Source organism: Carassius carassius, chromosome 5, assembly GCF_963082965.1.
Source record: "Carassius carassius chromosome 5, fCarCar2.1, whole genome shotgun sequence".
Classification (NCBI taxonomy): domain Eukaryota; kingdom Metazoa; phylum Chordata; class Actinopteri; order Cypriniformes; family Cyprinidae; genus Carassius; species Carassius carassius.
In genome coordinates this window covers 1,245,006-1,262,705 of record NC_081759.1, presented here as the reverse complement: position 1 = coordinate 1,262,705, position 17,700 = coordinate 1,245,006, and the positions used below count along the sequence as shown (strand labels likewise).

The 17,700-nt window shown below is 36.2% G+C and overlaps 1 protein-coding gene across 1 annotated transcript; it reads right to left on the bottom strand.

Annotated features, from left to right (window-relative positions):
- Nucleotides 1–1,574: 1,574 nt before the first annotated feature.
- ppp1cc (protein phosphatase 1, catalytic subunit, gamma isozyme) lies at nucleotides 1,575–17,023 on the bottom strand. Its single transcript, XM_059549393.1, has 7 exons — nucleotides 16,793–17,023; nucleotides 10,153–10,284; nucleotides 9,840–10,070; nucleotides 8,054–8,158; nucleotides 7,433–7,656; nucleotides 3,515–3,649; nucleotides 1,575–2,372 (listed from the first exon to the last, which is right to left on the bottom strand). The coding sequence occupies exons 1-7, from the start codon at nucleotides 16,845–16,847 to the stop codon at nucleotides 2,283–2,285; spliced, it is 972 nt and encodes a 323-aa protein (XP_059405376.1). The 5' UTR covers nucleotides 16,848–17,023; the 3' UTR covers nucleotides 1,575–2,282.
- Between the last annotated feature and the right edge of the window lie 677 nt (nucleotides 17,024–17,700).

Here is a 17,700-nt window from a genome sequence, read left to right as displayed (position 1 = left end):
CATTTATTTTGTTCATGAGAATTAGTTTTTTCTCAAGAATAACATGCACCGATGAGTTGTACAAAAAACAAACTTTTTTATAGCGCCTTTTAAAAATTGCATCTCAAAGTGCTTTACAAGAATAAATAAAAATACATTGAAATACAAAAAGAAAAAAACTAAGAATATGCTGGGAATCTGATGATAGAATCTTTATTTTTGTGTGAAATCCTGCTTCCGGCTTCATGTGTTTGTTGTTTGCATGTAGTTTTCAGCCGAGGGCTGTGACGTCACACATCAACGTCACCAGATCTCACATTTCAGTTCACGCTAAAAACCGAGAGGTTTGATCTTCCTCCTGGACGACAGAAGCACTTTTCCACAGTCTGGTGGACCGGATCACCACATTGCCTTCTTACAGACCACTATTTATTTACCCGCTCATGCAAAATATCAACGAGACCTCAAACTCACGTTTTTACACGATCCTTCGACTGTTTACACGCTCGGATCTAGTGAAGACGGTGATTATGCATAAACAGCTTTCATTCATATTTATCAGTTATGAGACATTTGAGTCATGGTGAAATATTCAATGCAATAGAAATGCTTCTCTCTCGTTCGAGGCGCTGTTAAAGGGACAGAACTGCTTTAATGTGAACAAGCGTTTAATACAAGACTCCAGGTCCATCTGAGACTTCATGCTTGACCATCAAATGTCATTTTTCATGGTCTTTGATTTTTCTGTTCATCTGTAAGTAAAGGAATAAAGAGACTTGTCCTTCCTTTCGTGAAAAGTATATGCATTTCCATAAACGATGGGCTGGAGAAACTATAAATGGTCTGTGAATTATACTTAATTTGCACAGATCTGTTTATGAATACAATCTTTGCAATTATTTTGTTTTATTTTAATACAGAATGTATTTGTTTATATAATAAAGAAATAATGCAACACTTTATTTGTTAATGGCTCCAGTCATTTTAACAGGTATGTTTGACTTTTTCTGCATTGAAATATTCAACAGAGAAATGTAGGTTGAGGTTCATTGATTGAATCTCAAATAATTCCTGGAGAACTTTTAAAATTCAGTTCTCAAATATTTTTTTTTAATTTTTTTTTTTTCAAATATTTGAAAAAAACATTTATTCTCCAAAAAAATATATACATGTTTTGCACCCAACTTTTTTTCTCTTTATGTTAATATTTTAAGCATATTTTAACATTTTTAAATGTTTTTATATATACATATATAAGTAAAGAACATTTTAAGCATGTTTTAATTTTTTTTTTAACTTTTTTTAAATCAAGTTCTCAAACATTTTCTTAAGAACATTTAATTTATTTTTCAATCTTTTTTTTAACAATGGAACAATTTACTTTTGCATTTAAGAACAGTTATGATTTTTATTTGATATAATTTTTAACCTCTCAAGAACAATTTAAAAGTATTGTTGGGAATACAAAATAATTTTCATGTCATGAAGAATGTTGGGAGAATTCTGTTTTATGATTAGTGAACCTTGCTCAGAATTCATTTTAATTCTACTTTTAAATTCAATGCATGTCTGAAATGAACAAACGGACGCTGCAATAATGTTTCCATCTCCCTTCAATTTATTCTGCAAGTATAACAATTATTTAAAGTGTGGAAAACTGTGAATTATTGCCAAGACTGAACAAAACATTTCCTGTATATTTACAGTGAGAGTTTGGCTTAAACAGAACATTTATATGAAATACTGTAGAAATTTGCAAGAAAAAGGTTTTCCTGACGTGATTTACCTGATGAGGAGCTACATTATTCTGAAGACACGCTCCGAGAGAGAGCCAGTCCCTCGAACACTAACACATGCAACAGAAACGTCCATCTGAGAACATGCCAGAACCCAAGAAGAAGAAAACAAGGCATCGCGTCAAAACAAAGAAAAACACACTCGCACAACATCCATCGTGAAAATAAAAAATGATAAAAGCGGACTGCATGTCAAACCTCGTGGCACATTAACGAGACAGTAATACAAAAAAATCTCCAGGTGCATAAAAACAGACAGGTTTGTTCAGAGTGGGGCGATCAGGAGCACAAATCATCTTAAATGTGTCGATTTAAAAATCCTGACGTGGCGTTCCTCCTGGATTTCTATGCGAGGAGACGCTGTGTCAAACTGATACGTCGTCCTGAAGAGGGAATAAAAAGCTGCTCGGGACGGAAAACAAGGAAAACACAAGGTAAAGAACGGAAATAAAGATGGTTCATCCTGATCCGAGTGTATGACACAAGTCCGGCTGGTTGGAGCGAGCCTCATTTCTTGGCCTGTTTGGTGACCACGTTTCTGGGCGGAGTCACTGGACGACTGGAGTTTGGCTTCTTCTTCTCTGCCGGCTTCAAAATCTGCAGATTAAACACAGGACTGTGAGAAACACAAACTAGTGACTGAATTAAACAACTCGGCCATTACAGATCCTGCTTCTGTGCAACGTTTTCTTGTTTCTCATCAAAGCAGAGAGTTCCGGTCCTTGATTCTGATTGGCTGAGCCACGTTCAAAGCTGTTGTGAATTACTCTACAAACACACACCTTTGTTTATGTTTGTGTGTTGCTCGGCAACCAATTTGTAGTAACCACAACTGATTCTGAGGAGCTACATTTTTTGGTGGAAGAATACTGTTTTTAATATCATCATCATTATACTTTCTTTGCTCGGTTTTATTTTGTGAAACCTTAGTACGTATATGAAATAGCCATTTTCTAAAAGCAATAAGCCCTAAGAAGCCGTGGTTTACAGTGATTTTATAACAGCTCGTGCCTCTCAGCTGTTATAAAGTCTCTGTAAAGCACGGCTTTACGGGGCTTATTTCTTTTAGAGAACGGTTATTTCATATACGAATGTGATATAGATTTAAATTACATTTTAAATTATTCACAATTTTAAAAGAATATTAATTAAATGTCTGTTTAAGGGAAAGTAAAATGTCACGCCCACGGACCGCTGGCTAAACGTTTGATGCACATGGAATACAAAAGTGGAAACACTTCAGGAATGTCGAAGTCGTTATCGGATTGGTTGAATTCTACAGGATTTCCGGGAGACATGTGTGTCGCATTCTTTAACATTCCTCCTGGAAACAAAGATACAGTGGCTCGAAACCGCTCACGAAAGAAGAACTGTGACGACGAGCGCTTATTAAAATCAACTAAACACTGGAGTTTCAAAAGTATGTGAAATATTTAAAGTTCACGGCATAGAATCTTTAAAATACGTCCGAGAGTTTTACACACCGGTCTATTTTTGTGGCGACATTTCCACGCCCCGAGACGTGACGCTGAACGAAACGAACTGTGATTGGTTGTTTGACATGTCAGTCAAGTCCTAATGGGACGGGCCTTGGCCAATGAAAGCGGTAAATGTATCCCTACAGACAAAATATTCCATGTAGTCTCACATCAGTATGATTTTATAAAAGTTTAAATGTGTTTTGGATGGTGTGTATGGCAGCTAGCTGGACACACAAGATAAGCAGAGCTGTACTGTACCTGGAAGGAGCACATGAGGGTCTCGTCCACGCTCATCATGGCTCCGGCGTTATCGAACTCCCCGCAGTAGTTCGGTGCGGAGAACAGAGTCACCAGCTGCCGCTTGGCGAAGAACTCGTATCCATCCTCCACCACCTGCACACACACACACACACACACACAGGAAGAGGAAGTTCAGGAGACGCTCGGGATCTGGATGACACTCACTGTCCTGAGACTCACTGCTTCACTGAACAAGAGCTGCAGGTCATCAGGTCGTGAATTACTATCCATCGCAGAGCTGCATCATTTACAGCGATTTCTGCAAATTAAGCCAGGTATTTTCTTTCCTGCTGTTTTACAAAATTCTCCAAATGATGCAAAATTTATGTAAACACAGTCAGTTACCGTATTTTCCGGACTATAAGTCGCACTTTTTTTCATAGTTTGGCTGTTCCTGCGACTTATAGTCAGGTGCGACTTATTTATCAAATGTAATTTGACATGAACCAAGAGAAATTAACTAAGAGACATGAACCAAGAGAAAACATTACCGTCTAGAGCCAGGAGAGGGCGCTCTATGCTGCTCAGTGCTCCTATAGTATACACTGAAGACATAGAGCGCCCTCTCGCGGCTGGAGACGGTAATGTTTTCTCTTGGTTCTTGGTTCTAAATAAATGCGACTTATAGTCCAGTGCGACTTATATATGTTTTTTCCCTCATCATGACGTATTTTTGGATTGATGCGACTTATACTCCTAAAAATGCGGTATGTCTTCAGGACGTCTTCTGCATTGCAGAACTGCTGTCTGTCTTTAATGACATCAGTAATAATCAAAGAGCAATAATGATGAGAAAAAGAGAAAGATCTCTCACTGCATTGGTCTGATACTGTAAAAAAATTATTAAAAAAAATATTTACTATTTTAATCTAACCCAATGTACTAAAATCTACAAAAAATAAAACTAAATAAAAATGTAAACAATACAGATATTTATTTATTAAAACAAAATTAGGAAGAAATTATTAACTTTTATTAACTGATAAGATAACATTTTCGAGTTGTATAATGACTCCCAAAATAAATATTTTATAAAGATCCCTCATTATTTTTAGCTATTAATGAAAATTAAAAGTTTAGTATTTTCTTCTAGACATTTCAAAAAACAAAAATGAAAATAAAAATCTACTAACTGGACTGGACCAGCAGAAATAAAATCACATTGTTATGTTCATAAAAACGCAATGTACAAAAAAAAAGAAAAGAAATTGCTGCATTATTTATCTGCATTATTGTTTTCAGTGTTAAAACTATTTTTAGCCCATCATCGTTCATACTGATCTGAACGGGTTTAAAACTAGTGTAGAAAACAGCAAATGTACATTATGTACATATATTATTATCATTTAATGTGAATTTTGCACTAAACATTGCACATATATATGGGAAAATCTAAATTTAAATAAAGACATGTATTGCCATTTTGCAAATGTTGCTACCCATATGCTTCCAAACATATAGAGGGTTGACTTTCAAAACTTAATCTCGGCAGTTTTCACCTAATTTTGACCAAAACGGCATCATGAATTCCTACTTTGCTACAAGGCTATATAACAGAGCTGAACTTAAAGGGTCACTCCACCCATTTGCATTAAGAGGTCCATTGTTAGAAAACCAGTCATACTATTGAATGGTTGTGCAACATTCTCTCATTTTCCCCTGAGACGAGAGAAATCCACTATTTACCTTTTTCACTTCCTCCTACAATGACGCAAAAATCGTCATTTGACGTCATTGTAGGAGGAAGTGTAAAAAGGGTGGATTTCTGTAAAGACTACAAGCACAAGTAGTCTGCCCATAGGGGGTTGTACCTAATGCGCTAACAGACCTATCACAGATCAGTGACCGTGCGTTTGATTTCACCGGGAGAAACTTGGAGGAAAATACTGATTTTTCAGACGGATACATTGGGGAGGATTTTGATTTAGACGAAGTTATGTTAGAAACGCATGTTCGTGGCTACCTTTATGAGCCACAGTACAGCGACGAGCAGCTAAAAAAACATGAAAAGCGTCAAACTAACACAGTAAAACATGGTTGATTTACATCGATAATAGCAAACTTGTATATAACTTTTAGCTAAGTGTCTAGCGTTACATTATTACGTTACATACTAACTTTACTTACTCATTTATTGACAAGTGTAACGTTAGTTACTGAGGCAGACACATTAAAACAACAAGCGAGCAAAACATACAAGATATTTAGTTCGTAAACAGAAAAATCATAGGAGATGTGTTTCTTTACAGCAGACGACTATGTCAGTGTGTGTTCTCAGTAGCCACTAGCTGCTAATAGAGTCTAGTCAGAAATAACATTACCTCCAGGCAAATGCGTTTAGTGCTGCTAGTGCTGGTGGTTCCCGACGTTCCTGGCTTTTCGTCATCGTCGTCTGGCAAGGAAAATACTGAAGGAATTGCGTTTTTCAAAAGCGCGGGTCTCTTCAATCCTAGGGGGTTAGGCGCATAATCTTCGTGCTTGAAATGTAAACTGCACACCGTCTGATTTTTTAGTGCTTCAAGTGTTGTGTCCTCACCGAACTTAGGGTTATTGATAACGTTAGCCCGTAGCCACTTTTTGCACAAGTCCGTATCTTTCGGGAATCTGTGAATACTTTTCCTTGTTCTTGAACAACATCCCGGTACTATGCAAGTGCACACCATTTTGTCACAAAAACATTAATTGGGTCGCAAAATAACTCTTCACAACAAATTGTGCCAAGTAATTTACAATCGGTAGCGTAGAGGAGAGCTCAACTATAATCCACATTGATGGGCGGAGTAGTGGGAGTGGCCTGCGGAGCTGAGCATTGCAATGCACTATGGGGATTGTTGTCTACAGTCCACAAGCTCTAAAAAGTTATTTTCTGCCTTTTATAGGCCCAGAAGGACCAAAAAAAAAAAAAAATGATACTATTCTACTACATATATGACCCACTTTCAATACACATTCATGTCTCCACGGGTGGAATGACCCTTTAAGCGTGTGAAACTGAACAGTATGGGCACACATGATTACCATGGTGAGTCACTAGATTACAGTCTGAGGGGATAGAGATTAGGGTTTAGAGACATAAGGAGCGTCATCAGACCAATGTCAAAGGCTCGTCTCATATCTGCAGACTCATGCGCAGCCGGTTCAGCATGTGACTCATTGTGAACAGTTTCACATTTCCAATACCTGGAAGTTCATGTAAGGTGAAAGTGAGCGCCTCGCACCATCCGAGCCTGACGATCGGACCACTGGCTCATACATACACTGACTAATCATTAACTAGCTGCCTAACAACTGCCTAGAGCCAATTAGTGAGGCTGACTAGTGTTTTTATCTTTAGAGTTTCCCGTTCTTTAAGATTAGGAGACTCTTCTCTGAGGTGTTCAACAGTAACTATAACTGTCAGCAGTGTAAAAGCCTCTCTAAGAAAGTCTAAACACATCTATAGTGCCGCTGCTACAGACACAAACCCAGCACATGAACAGTAGTTATGTAATTCCTTATGGCAGACTACTTAACGAACTGAAGACTAGAGCTGTGCGATACTGGAGAAACCATCAGATTTAGATTTATATACTATACTGTATCATGCACTATGGAAAAAACCAACAAATGACCCGACTCGCCATATTTGGAAAATAATGAAGCATCCTTTTAGTTTTGAGTTGAACGATTTGGGAAATACAGACCTACAACTTGTTGTGAGAAGCAGCAGGAGGAATCATCTAGAAGTGAGACCCTCGCACAAATAAAGACCACTTTAGATGTTTAATTATGATCTGGAGCATTGGGATTGCTAGAAGAGGGCTTAAGGAACTCATTTGTGACTTATTTAATTAGGCAGCATGGGTCACATATTGTTCAGCGCTCCTGAAGACTGACCTGGTGAGCCCTGCAGATCAGATCCAGGTCATGTTTGTGAAGGAACTTGGCCACTACTTCCGCTCCGAAGGTGAAGGACACGCCCCGGTCGTTCTCGCCCCATCCCAGCACATCCTTATCTGGGTCGGACCACAGCAGGTCACACAGGAGGCCCTGGTCCGGGACATCTGTGGGTCTCATGATCCTTCTGATCTGCTCCATGGACTGCAGATCAGGAGACAAACCTGAGGAACAACAGAGATTTCACATCACTACTGGACGAGTTCCTAGTTTCTTAAGAAAAGCGAGGCCTTGTAACGGGGTTCACACGCGACACACTATCCTCCTGCGTTTCACACTGACTCAGCACTCAGAAATGTGAGAGATGATGTCAGCGCAAATCATAGAGCGATGAGGTTAGATGATTCTCTTATCTAGTTATCTGTTTGCAAATAAACTCTTCATTTTCTCGTGACAGAAGACCAGTGATGTCACTTGAACACATACGATGTTTAGAAAAATGCCTTAAATGTTTGCTTGGACACCATAAAACCGCAGATTCAGGATGAGCCAGCGCTCGTAGTTCACCAGGTGTAAGTCTAGAGGGTTTGGGACCACACACACACACACACACACACACACCTCCATGACAGCAGAAGATCTTCTCATCCACGATGGCAGCGATGGGCAGACAGTTGAAGCAGTCTGTGAACGTCTTCCAGAGCTTGATGTTGTAGCGTCTCCTGCCTAAACGCACAAACACGAGCTTAATATCACCTACAGGTTTTATCATTTAAAAGAAGTTACAATATAAATGAATAAAAATAGCTCTAGAGGGACAGACTCTGCTAAAAACCACACAGCGGTTCCCTTCACTCTCACACACGGTGCAATATAATTAATTCTGCACTGAACAGGAGTCACAGTGTTCTGCTTGAAGTGCATGTTTGGCTCTTATTAAAGATTTAAACACAGTTAGAAGCAGTGGAATCTGATCATGCATTCTGTGCAGATTAATGTGGACATCCATGAGAGTCTAGTGTTGCAGCAGCAATAAACATCCAAACAATCTGGACACCTTAAATCAGAATCATGTTGTTGCTCACTACAAAAAAAGGTCTATTGACATTATTACCCAATGACCACAAAAGTAATGCTTTAATCTGGTTCTGCTCATACCAAAAAAAAAAAAAATGTTTATACAGTACATCAGGTAGGGCACCATGAAATACATTTTATTTATAATCAAAAACATTTCCCCTAAAATTCCTAATATTTTGGTTGGATTAAATTTTTTGGTCAATTTTGGTTTTATTTTAGTAATCAAACGCATAAAATAACGAAGTTTTTGAAGTCAGTCTTATTTTAGTAGCACTGAAATACAATCACAATTTGTATTAATAATTGTACTCAGTTTTTATTTTTTATATTTATGTTTTTATTTTAATTTTAGTTAAAGTTTTAGTAATTTAGTTGCATGTTTTTGTCGTTTATTAGTTCTTGTTTTTTTATGTAAATGTAGTAGTGGTGTTTACTATACTGGTTTCCCGGTATATGACGGTATTTATTTCTTGTTTTCCATGCATGACGGGGTGTAAACCACATTTTCTACTGACTGAGAGAGGAAATAAGCTACGACAGTAGATTGACTTAGACTGCCCTATTTGACTCTGTCATGATGAGGGAGTATTAGATGTTAACTCTCATTTATAAATCACGACATCGTCTGATAAAATCAACATGCATGTTGAGCGGCTATGCAGTGGTTTTGGCTATATTGCTTTTTTGTTTCATGCAGGCTGAGTAACAAAAGAAAAACAACAACAACAAACAAAAAGTATCTTAGGGTTGCTAAATCTAGCGCTGAAATTCATATCATGAGAAAAATAAACACCAGAATTCTGTAATATTTTTTTCTAGAATGTGACCATGGACCAATGGTCTTAAGTGTCAATTTTTGGAAATTGAGATTTATGCATCATCTGAAAGCTGAATAAATGATCTCTCCTGTGATGTGTGGTTTGTTCGGAGGACAATATTTGTCTGAGATACAACTATTTGAAAATCTGGAATCTGAGGTAGCAAAAAAATCTAAATATTGAGAAAATCATCTTTAAAGTTGTTCAGATGAAGTTCTTAGCAATGCATATTATTAATCAAACATTACGTTTTAATATATATATATATATGGTATGAAATTTATAAATATCTTCATGGAACATGATCTTTACTTAGTATCCTAATGATTTTTGGCATAAAAATGGGCACAAAAGGCATAAAACATTAACAATTAATCTTTTAAAAAGTAATTTTCTTTTTATTATGTTGGCAAACAAAGTGCTGCACAACAGAGGTTTCTATGAGAAAACCGTGCATCGTGTAAGTCCCAGGATGTAATGGTGGCACAGCACAGTCTCTGGACACTCACACTCATCGTAGAAGCCGTAGATGCGGTTGATGGACGCACACTCGTGGTTTCCCCTCAACAGGAAGAAGTTCTCGGGGTATTTGATCTTGTAGGCCAGCAGGAGACAGATGGTCTCCAGAGACTGCTTCCCTCGGTCCACATAGTCTCCCAGGAACAGGTAGTTGCTCTCCGGTGGGTATCCTCCGTACTCGAAGAGCCTGAGCAGGTCGTAGTACTGTCCGTGGATATCACCTGTGGAGAGGAGAGCTGACTGTTTCAACTCTGAAGGACATCTGACAGCAGTTCTGAGTTTAACACGGTTTGTGTTCCTCACCGCAGATCTTCAGCGGTGCTTCCAGCTCCAGGAGGATGGGCTGGCTGAGGAAAATCTCGCGGGATTTCAGACACAATCCCCGGATCTCGTTCTCCTGCAGCTGCACGTTCTTGCCAGGCTTGGACCCTCTCACTGCAAACACAAACCTACAGTTAATGCCGTGGGAAAACACACATAGCAATAGCAAGCAATAAACGATAATAAATGACAGTGATGTGACTGTGATTAAATTTATGACACCCGATGATTAAAAACTATAACAACTCATTAAAAAATTAGTTATTATAGTGTCGACGATATACTACTATAGTTCCCATTTTATATTTTGAATTTATTTTTACATTAAAATTTTTTTATTTCAGCTATAAATTTATAATTTATAAATTTTGTTATACATTAATTTTTTAATTTGGTATTAACTTTTTTTTAAATGTACATAGATTTTATTCCATTCTATTTCAGTTTTACTTTCATTTATTTTGCAATTTAAGCTTAACCTAAACAAAAATACCAAATGTCCCTGTAACTAACTGAATTTTTTTCTTTAACTTTTAATTTATGTTCTTATCTTAATTTTAGTTAAAGTTTTAGTAATTTAGTTGCATGGTTTTGTCGTTTAATATCACACTATTTTTCTAAATGATATCGGTTTCACGATATATGATGGTATTTAGTAACAAAAAATTATAATTCATGCAAAAAAAAAAGAAACTATTAATAATTATATATTAATTAATTAATTTAATTAATATATTATTATAATTAATATTAATATTTAATAAATTAAATATATTAAATAATAATTAATGGAACTATTTATTTTTGTTTTATTTTGCTTTTATTTCAAGTAATTTAAAAAAGAAAACTTTTTTCTAGTTCTTTTTTTTGTTCTCTTTTTTTACACCATTAAATAAACCATTGAAAAGTTGAACAAAAACTTCAGTTTTCTAGAATCATAAAGCATGTCTAACCAACTAAATTCATAGAACATTAATAATTTGTTAAAATGTTTACAATAATAGGGCCATATGATTTTTTGTTGTTGTTGTTATTTTCTGCCCTCCCTCTGAAATTCTGTTAGTTTAATTTTTCTGTAATTTTGTTTAGATACAAACTAAATATTTTATCCTGTTGTACGAGCCCTGTTTGCAGAGGATCAAAGTGACCAACAGATTCATCCCAAATGTGCAAAGCAGTGTCTCTCTTAAGTGTCCCATTTCCCCCCGCTTGCAATGTTCACAGGTTTCACATTGATTGTGTTTTATTGCACTGAGAAGGGAACAGTGCACCACAACAGTCCGTTCCTGTCAAGCGTTTCTATTTTTACCCTGTGTTTGGAGCAACTGGCAAACAGTTCTGCAGCCCTGGACTGAAGCTCATTTGTCCAAATATAGACATCTGAAATGGTCGTTTAATATAAATCCGTTTTTCATTGAAATAGCATAAATATGTTGCGATATATACAGCTTCTGTGAAATAAAAACAACATAATTACCAGGATGTAATATTGTGGTTATTTACATTTACATACTGGAGGGTTTCCCCAAATATTAAAAAAAAAGTTACAACTAAATGAAAATTAAATCATAAAATAAAAAATTACAACACTCATTTTGAAATAAAACAAGGAATAATACATTACTTTCTAAAAATGTTAAATATCTAATACTAATGAATTACAAATCAGAGTAAGACAATAATATTATAGATTATTTAATGGTGAATATTAAAAACTTTAAAATGAACACAACAGAAAGAAAACAAAAATATTTTAAAATATCATGATTGACATTGACGTGATTTACTATGAATATTAATAATATTGTCTTAAGTAATAACTTAAAATAACAATAAACACTTTCTAAATGTAAATATATTATAGAGAGAAATGATACTATATATTAATTAACAAAATTTTATAATAAAAACAACAAAAAACAAAAAAAGATTATTATTTTTATAAAAATATATTATTTAATATGAATATGATTAAACATTTAAGTAGCAACAAAATATGTCTAAAAAAAGTATATTGTATATATAAATTGTATATAAAATATATAAATAATATATATTAGTAATAATTCTGAAATAAAAACAAATAATAAAATTAAATACATAGAGGTCTAAAGGTGTAATGAATGAGTGAGTTGCATGGGTGCTGACAGAAAATGCAACAAAACGTTAAAGGGATAGTTCACTCTCAAATTAAATTTTGGTATGTTTTAGCTTACCTCAAGGACATCCAAGATGTAGGTATCTTTGTTTCCGCAGTAGTTCCCATTTTGATATTTTTAGGTCAAACCGTTCTTGTCTGTGACTCACATAATGGATGTCTATGGTCACCACCTCAAAGAGCATTCACAGAGTCCAAATTAAACAATTCCCAATCGTAAGTACACATTGATGACCTAAGACACGAAACGAGCGGTTTGTGTGAGAAAACAAACAGTATTTATATCGTTTTTACCTCTTGGACACAACCACGTCCAACTGATCTGAGTGCGCGAGTGCTTCCTGATGTGACGTGCGCGCTCTGGCTTAGTCTGTGCAAGCGCGGAAAGCACCAGAAGTAATCTCTCGTGCGTGTGCATCACTCATTGTTTACACTTACTGTCTATGGTTTACACAGATTTCGGAAGTGTTACCTTTCACTGTGAAGATCTAAACATATTTAGACGTACAGGAAATTGCAATGGAAGACGATTTCAATATATCAACAGACAACATTGAATTTTTTTCACAACTATATTTATTTGAACCAGAATACACAGATCAAGTACTCAGGAGCGATCCGCTGCAGCAGCACGTCTTCAAGCCTCAGAGAGACAGATCTCTTCAAAATTGGTGGTGTTTTAGTAGAAAGTGTTGCGAGATGCCAACAGAAGTGGAGAGCATATGTTGTCACGAATGGAACAACTACAAGATGACGACGAGGACATTGACAGTATCGCATCACACACCTGCCTCACTGAAGATCCTGAGTTTTCTCCGCTGTTGAGACGCAGCGTTTTGCACGTTGTGTTTAGTTTGCCACGTATAAGCTGGAGGCGACGTCCAATGCCAGAGGGACCCAATGGCACGCTGTCAATAGAGTGAGTAATGTGTTGTATTTTTATTATAAACGCAACGATTAAAGGGTGCATTATAAACAAATTAATTAATTACAATTACTGCATTATATTTATTATATTATATATTGTGGTAAACAGTAAACAATGAGTGATGCACATGCGCGAGAGATCACTTCCGGTGCTTTCTGCGCTTGCACAGACTAAGCCAGAGCGCGCGCACGTCACATCAGGAAGCACTCGCGCACTCAGATCAGTTGGACATGGTTTTGTACAAGAGGTAAAAAGGATATAAATACTGTTCGTTTTCTTACACCTTACTGACCTTAAAATATCAAAATGGGAAATACTGAGGAAACAGACAAACCTACATCTTGGATGTCCTTGAGGTAAGTTAAAACATATCAAATTTTAATTTGAGAGTGAACTATCCCTTTAAAAACCTGCAACATTTTTGTCTCTTTAAACACTGATGGGTGTGAATGGGTTTTAAATGCAGGTAGATATAAAATAGGGTATTTTCTTTAGTACCCGTCTTTTGTTTTTGAGTATATAGCCGTCAGTTTAGTTAAGATCCTGATTGATTTTGTGACTGCTCTGAAATGCTAAATTATATAATCTGCTACATACGTAACAAAAAACGAATTGCTCCCTTAAAAAGCTTGAAACATCACAAGATTTCAGACTGTGACTGTGCTAGTATGCATACTATGAGTAGGTGCTCCACAAAGCTGGATCCGAAACACACTTCTGAATGATTAAAACAAGTGCGGCAAAGCTTTGAGTTTGGAGCGTCTGAAGCCAAAAGATGACGTAAGCACAAGTTGAATGACGCTAAACAGCAGCTGAATAGTGTGGAACAGCTTCTTTATGCTTCTTCTTGGGCAGCGATAGATTGCTAACTTCCAACTAAGTGAGTCATTACCAAAATATTACAGTCTGGTACAATGAGTACAAATGCATTTGTGACCCTGGAGCACAAACCCAGTCTTAAGTCGCTGGTGTATATTTGTACCAATAGACATCAATACATTGTATGAGTCAAAATTAGGGATGCACCGGTTGACCGGCCATAAATCGGAACGGGGTGTTAAGCGCAACTTCTCACGTGTTGGATGAGAAATGAAACGGACTAAACTGTGACAAAACTTTCTTTGTTGTTGTTTTTTTCAGTAAAGATCATGTTCCATGAAGATATTTAGTAAATCTCCTTCCATAAATATCAAAACTTAATGTTTGATTAGTAATATGCATTGCTAAGAACTTAATTTGAACAACTTTAAAGATGATTTTCTCAATATTTAGATTTTTTTGCTCCCTCAGATTCCAGATTTTCAAATAGTTGTATCTCAGACAAATATTGTCCTCCGAACAAACCAGACATCAATGGAGAGATCATTTATTCAGCTTTCAGATGATGCATACTCATGTATCTCAATTTTGAAAAATTGACCCTTATGACTGGTTTTGTGCTCTAGGGTCACATTTGGATTATGCATCATTGAGCTAGTAATTACAATGGCATGCCATGATCACTTTTCCAGATAATAAAAAGGCCAATAATCAAGATTGAATCCTCAAACAATCATAACATTTCATCTATTAGTGAGTGACTGACCTTATTTCAGGTTAATTACAAAACTCTGCATCCAGCAGGGGAATTTTTTTTAATAAGAGATTTTGATTTTAGACGGATACTTGTATATCACATTTTAAAAAAATGTAGCTATTCCGCTCTTCATCCTCAAACACTGAATCTGAGAAGGACTCGGTCTCCAGGACTGATATTCTCCACCCATCAACTATGAAGCAGGTCCTGGCACCACTTTGGGCGGCATTAACCCAAGTGAGGTTATGTAAGAGAGCAGACTGCCAAAGGAACAGCCGTACTAATGCTAGACGAGCAGATATAGGTGCAGTCCACACACCCTGGGCCTGGTTCCTAAACTCTACAGCAATAAACATGCAGGTGGTGCAACTGGCTCCATCTAAACTCTGACGAGGTGGAAAAACCAGAGAGAGGTTTCTAAGAAACACAGTTAGCTTTATAGAGTATTGTGAGAGCAGCCAACATGAAAAAATATGACTGACTCGAACACAAAGTCAAATGCAAAACCAAATCAGCCACAAATAGAGCCATGTTTGGCACAGTGGGACACGAGTCTGCATCAGGCTTTCCTGAAACCATTGCTTTCCTGTCACTTACACTATACAGGCATAAAGCCTTAATCACAAGAAACATAACGGTGATAAAACAATACATTAAATTTCCCTTTATTAGTGATTCGACCACGAAAATGAACACCACTCTAGATGATGAGGCATAATAAATGAACCACGCTGATTCTCTTCTATAAGCATTTTTGAGCATGATGCAAGTTGAGCATGTTCTGTTCTTTAGTGCACATAAACTTCCAACGCTCCAAAGACATATCTCTACTTTACGATGTTAAACACTAATGCAAACTCAATGCAAAGCATAAAAATAATCTACAAAACCATTCCAATCACTCTTGATTGGACTCAGACTTCAATGTTTATGAACAATAATTACAGGAAAATCCATACGAGATATTTACTGTAGTTACGACTTCTATTGCTTTATTATAATGCATGCAATAAAGCAATGACATCATAAAACATTCACTTCTATAATAAACGTATGAAATTATTTCAGTCTATTCAAACAGGGTTGTCACATCTTTTTCAAGACCTTTGTTATCACTGCAAAAATATATATATATAAAGATTAACGGTACACTCTCAAAGATAAATGACATCATCTGAGCAGAGATATTTATATATATATAAATGTTTACATATTAACTAGGTCTGGACAATTCTGACATTTCAATTTCATTTCCAAGTTTTAACAAATGTGGGAATTTAATAAGAAGTGCTATGAACGGTCAAAGCTGTGTTTAATATCACACTGTCAGCATTAAAAAATATTATTTACATATGTAATATATTTCTTTTCTAGCTAAATTAAAACTTGCAACAAGTTGGAAATATTCAGCTGTAATGTAACTTTATTTTATGAACACATGACTGATGGGTTTGTAATTATCAATACTTTCTTACTAACTCCTCTTTTTGTAATTTTTCCCATTTTATACCTCTTTAAAACCTGAATTGGCAACAAAAATGGAGATTACATGACACAAAATCAAACGTTTGCAAGATACATCAACAAATGTAAGATTTATCGTTACAGTAGCACTGAAAATCGTCTCAATGCCTAGTGAGCTGCCTATGTACGTTAGACTGTCTATTCATAACACAATTTCACAATTATGCCGACTGAAACGTTTTGTACGAGTCATAAATATTGTTTAGGTAGAAAATCCACAATATGTTTTGAACCGCAGCCGTTAGTTATGTCATTAAGCAGCTAACGTTAAGTTAACGCTTTGCTAACATTGTTAGCTGAGCTCAACAGCTCTAAATACGAAACAGACAGCTGATAAACCAGTCATATACATATCCATATGCGACAAAAATAATAATTTTGAAATGAGTTATCCTGTTATAAGGAGATGTTAGCCGTTTCTTGAGGTGAAACTCACCCTCGAGCAGGCGCTGAATGATGCTGTCTATGTTGAGTTTGTCGATGTCAGCCATGACTAGCCGAATAAAACACAAACACACAACGGACACGACAAATAACACTAAAATTTCGATTAATAATAAACAGATTTGTCACAGGAAATTCTAAGTAAGATATATACTCGACTTGGCAGTAAGACGCGCGTGCTGCGGCGGAGGCACACCGGCTCTGCGGAAGGATACACGCATGCAGCAACAGCAGTAAATTACAGCTGCTGTAAACCGGCGGGCGGATGAATACAACAGCTGCACGAAAGAGGGAAAATAGGGCGGAGGAAATGGGAGGGAGCGCAGCTGAATTTCACAATAATGTGTGACGCTGAATGCTAATTGAACACTTTTTAGCTATTTAATATTTATGTTAAATATTTATTAAAAAATGTATTTACATGTTAATTGACAACATCCTCCTTCAGTTCTCATTATAGTCATGCAAAAATGAATTAAGCTACTTATTTCATTTGTAAACTATTTAAGCATCATGCATTTCATTTTTTGCCGATTTAGATTTTAAAATCCCAGTATTTTTACTGTAATGAAATACGTTTATATGGCTGAGGGAACATGTTGACAGATGTTCAGCTTCATGCTGTATTTCATCATCTCTTCTTGGAGGAAATGATTTTTTTCTTAAGATGTTTCACCAGCATCCTGATCACGTCAGGTTGCACAAAGAACATTGCCAGGGTGTGTCTGAATAAACCACATCACATGAAAAAAAAAACTAAAGCCTCAGCGTCTAGCCTACTTCTTTTTGATCGTATCAACTTTATTTTCATTATAAGTGAATTAAATAATTGCAAATGAAAAGCATTTCAGATGGATTCAAATATATGTATAAAAGAAATTTTGATTGCATGTTTCTTGG

Excerpts from the sequence above, each read along its gene's own strand:
- ppp1cc (XM_059549393.1), bottom strand. The coding sequence starts at position 16,847 with ATGGCTGACATCGACAAACTCAACATAGACAGCATCATTCAGCGCCTG. Across the intron at positions 3,650-7,432 it reads TGATCTGCAGGGCTCACCAG|GTGGTGGAGGATGGATACGA; the intron begins GTCAGTCTTCAG and ends GTGTGTGTGCAG. Across the intron at positions 2,373-3,514 it reads CCCTCATGTGCTCCTTCCAG|ATTTTGAAGCCGGCAGAGAA; the intron begins GTACAGTACAGC and ends TTTAATCTGCAG.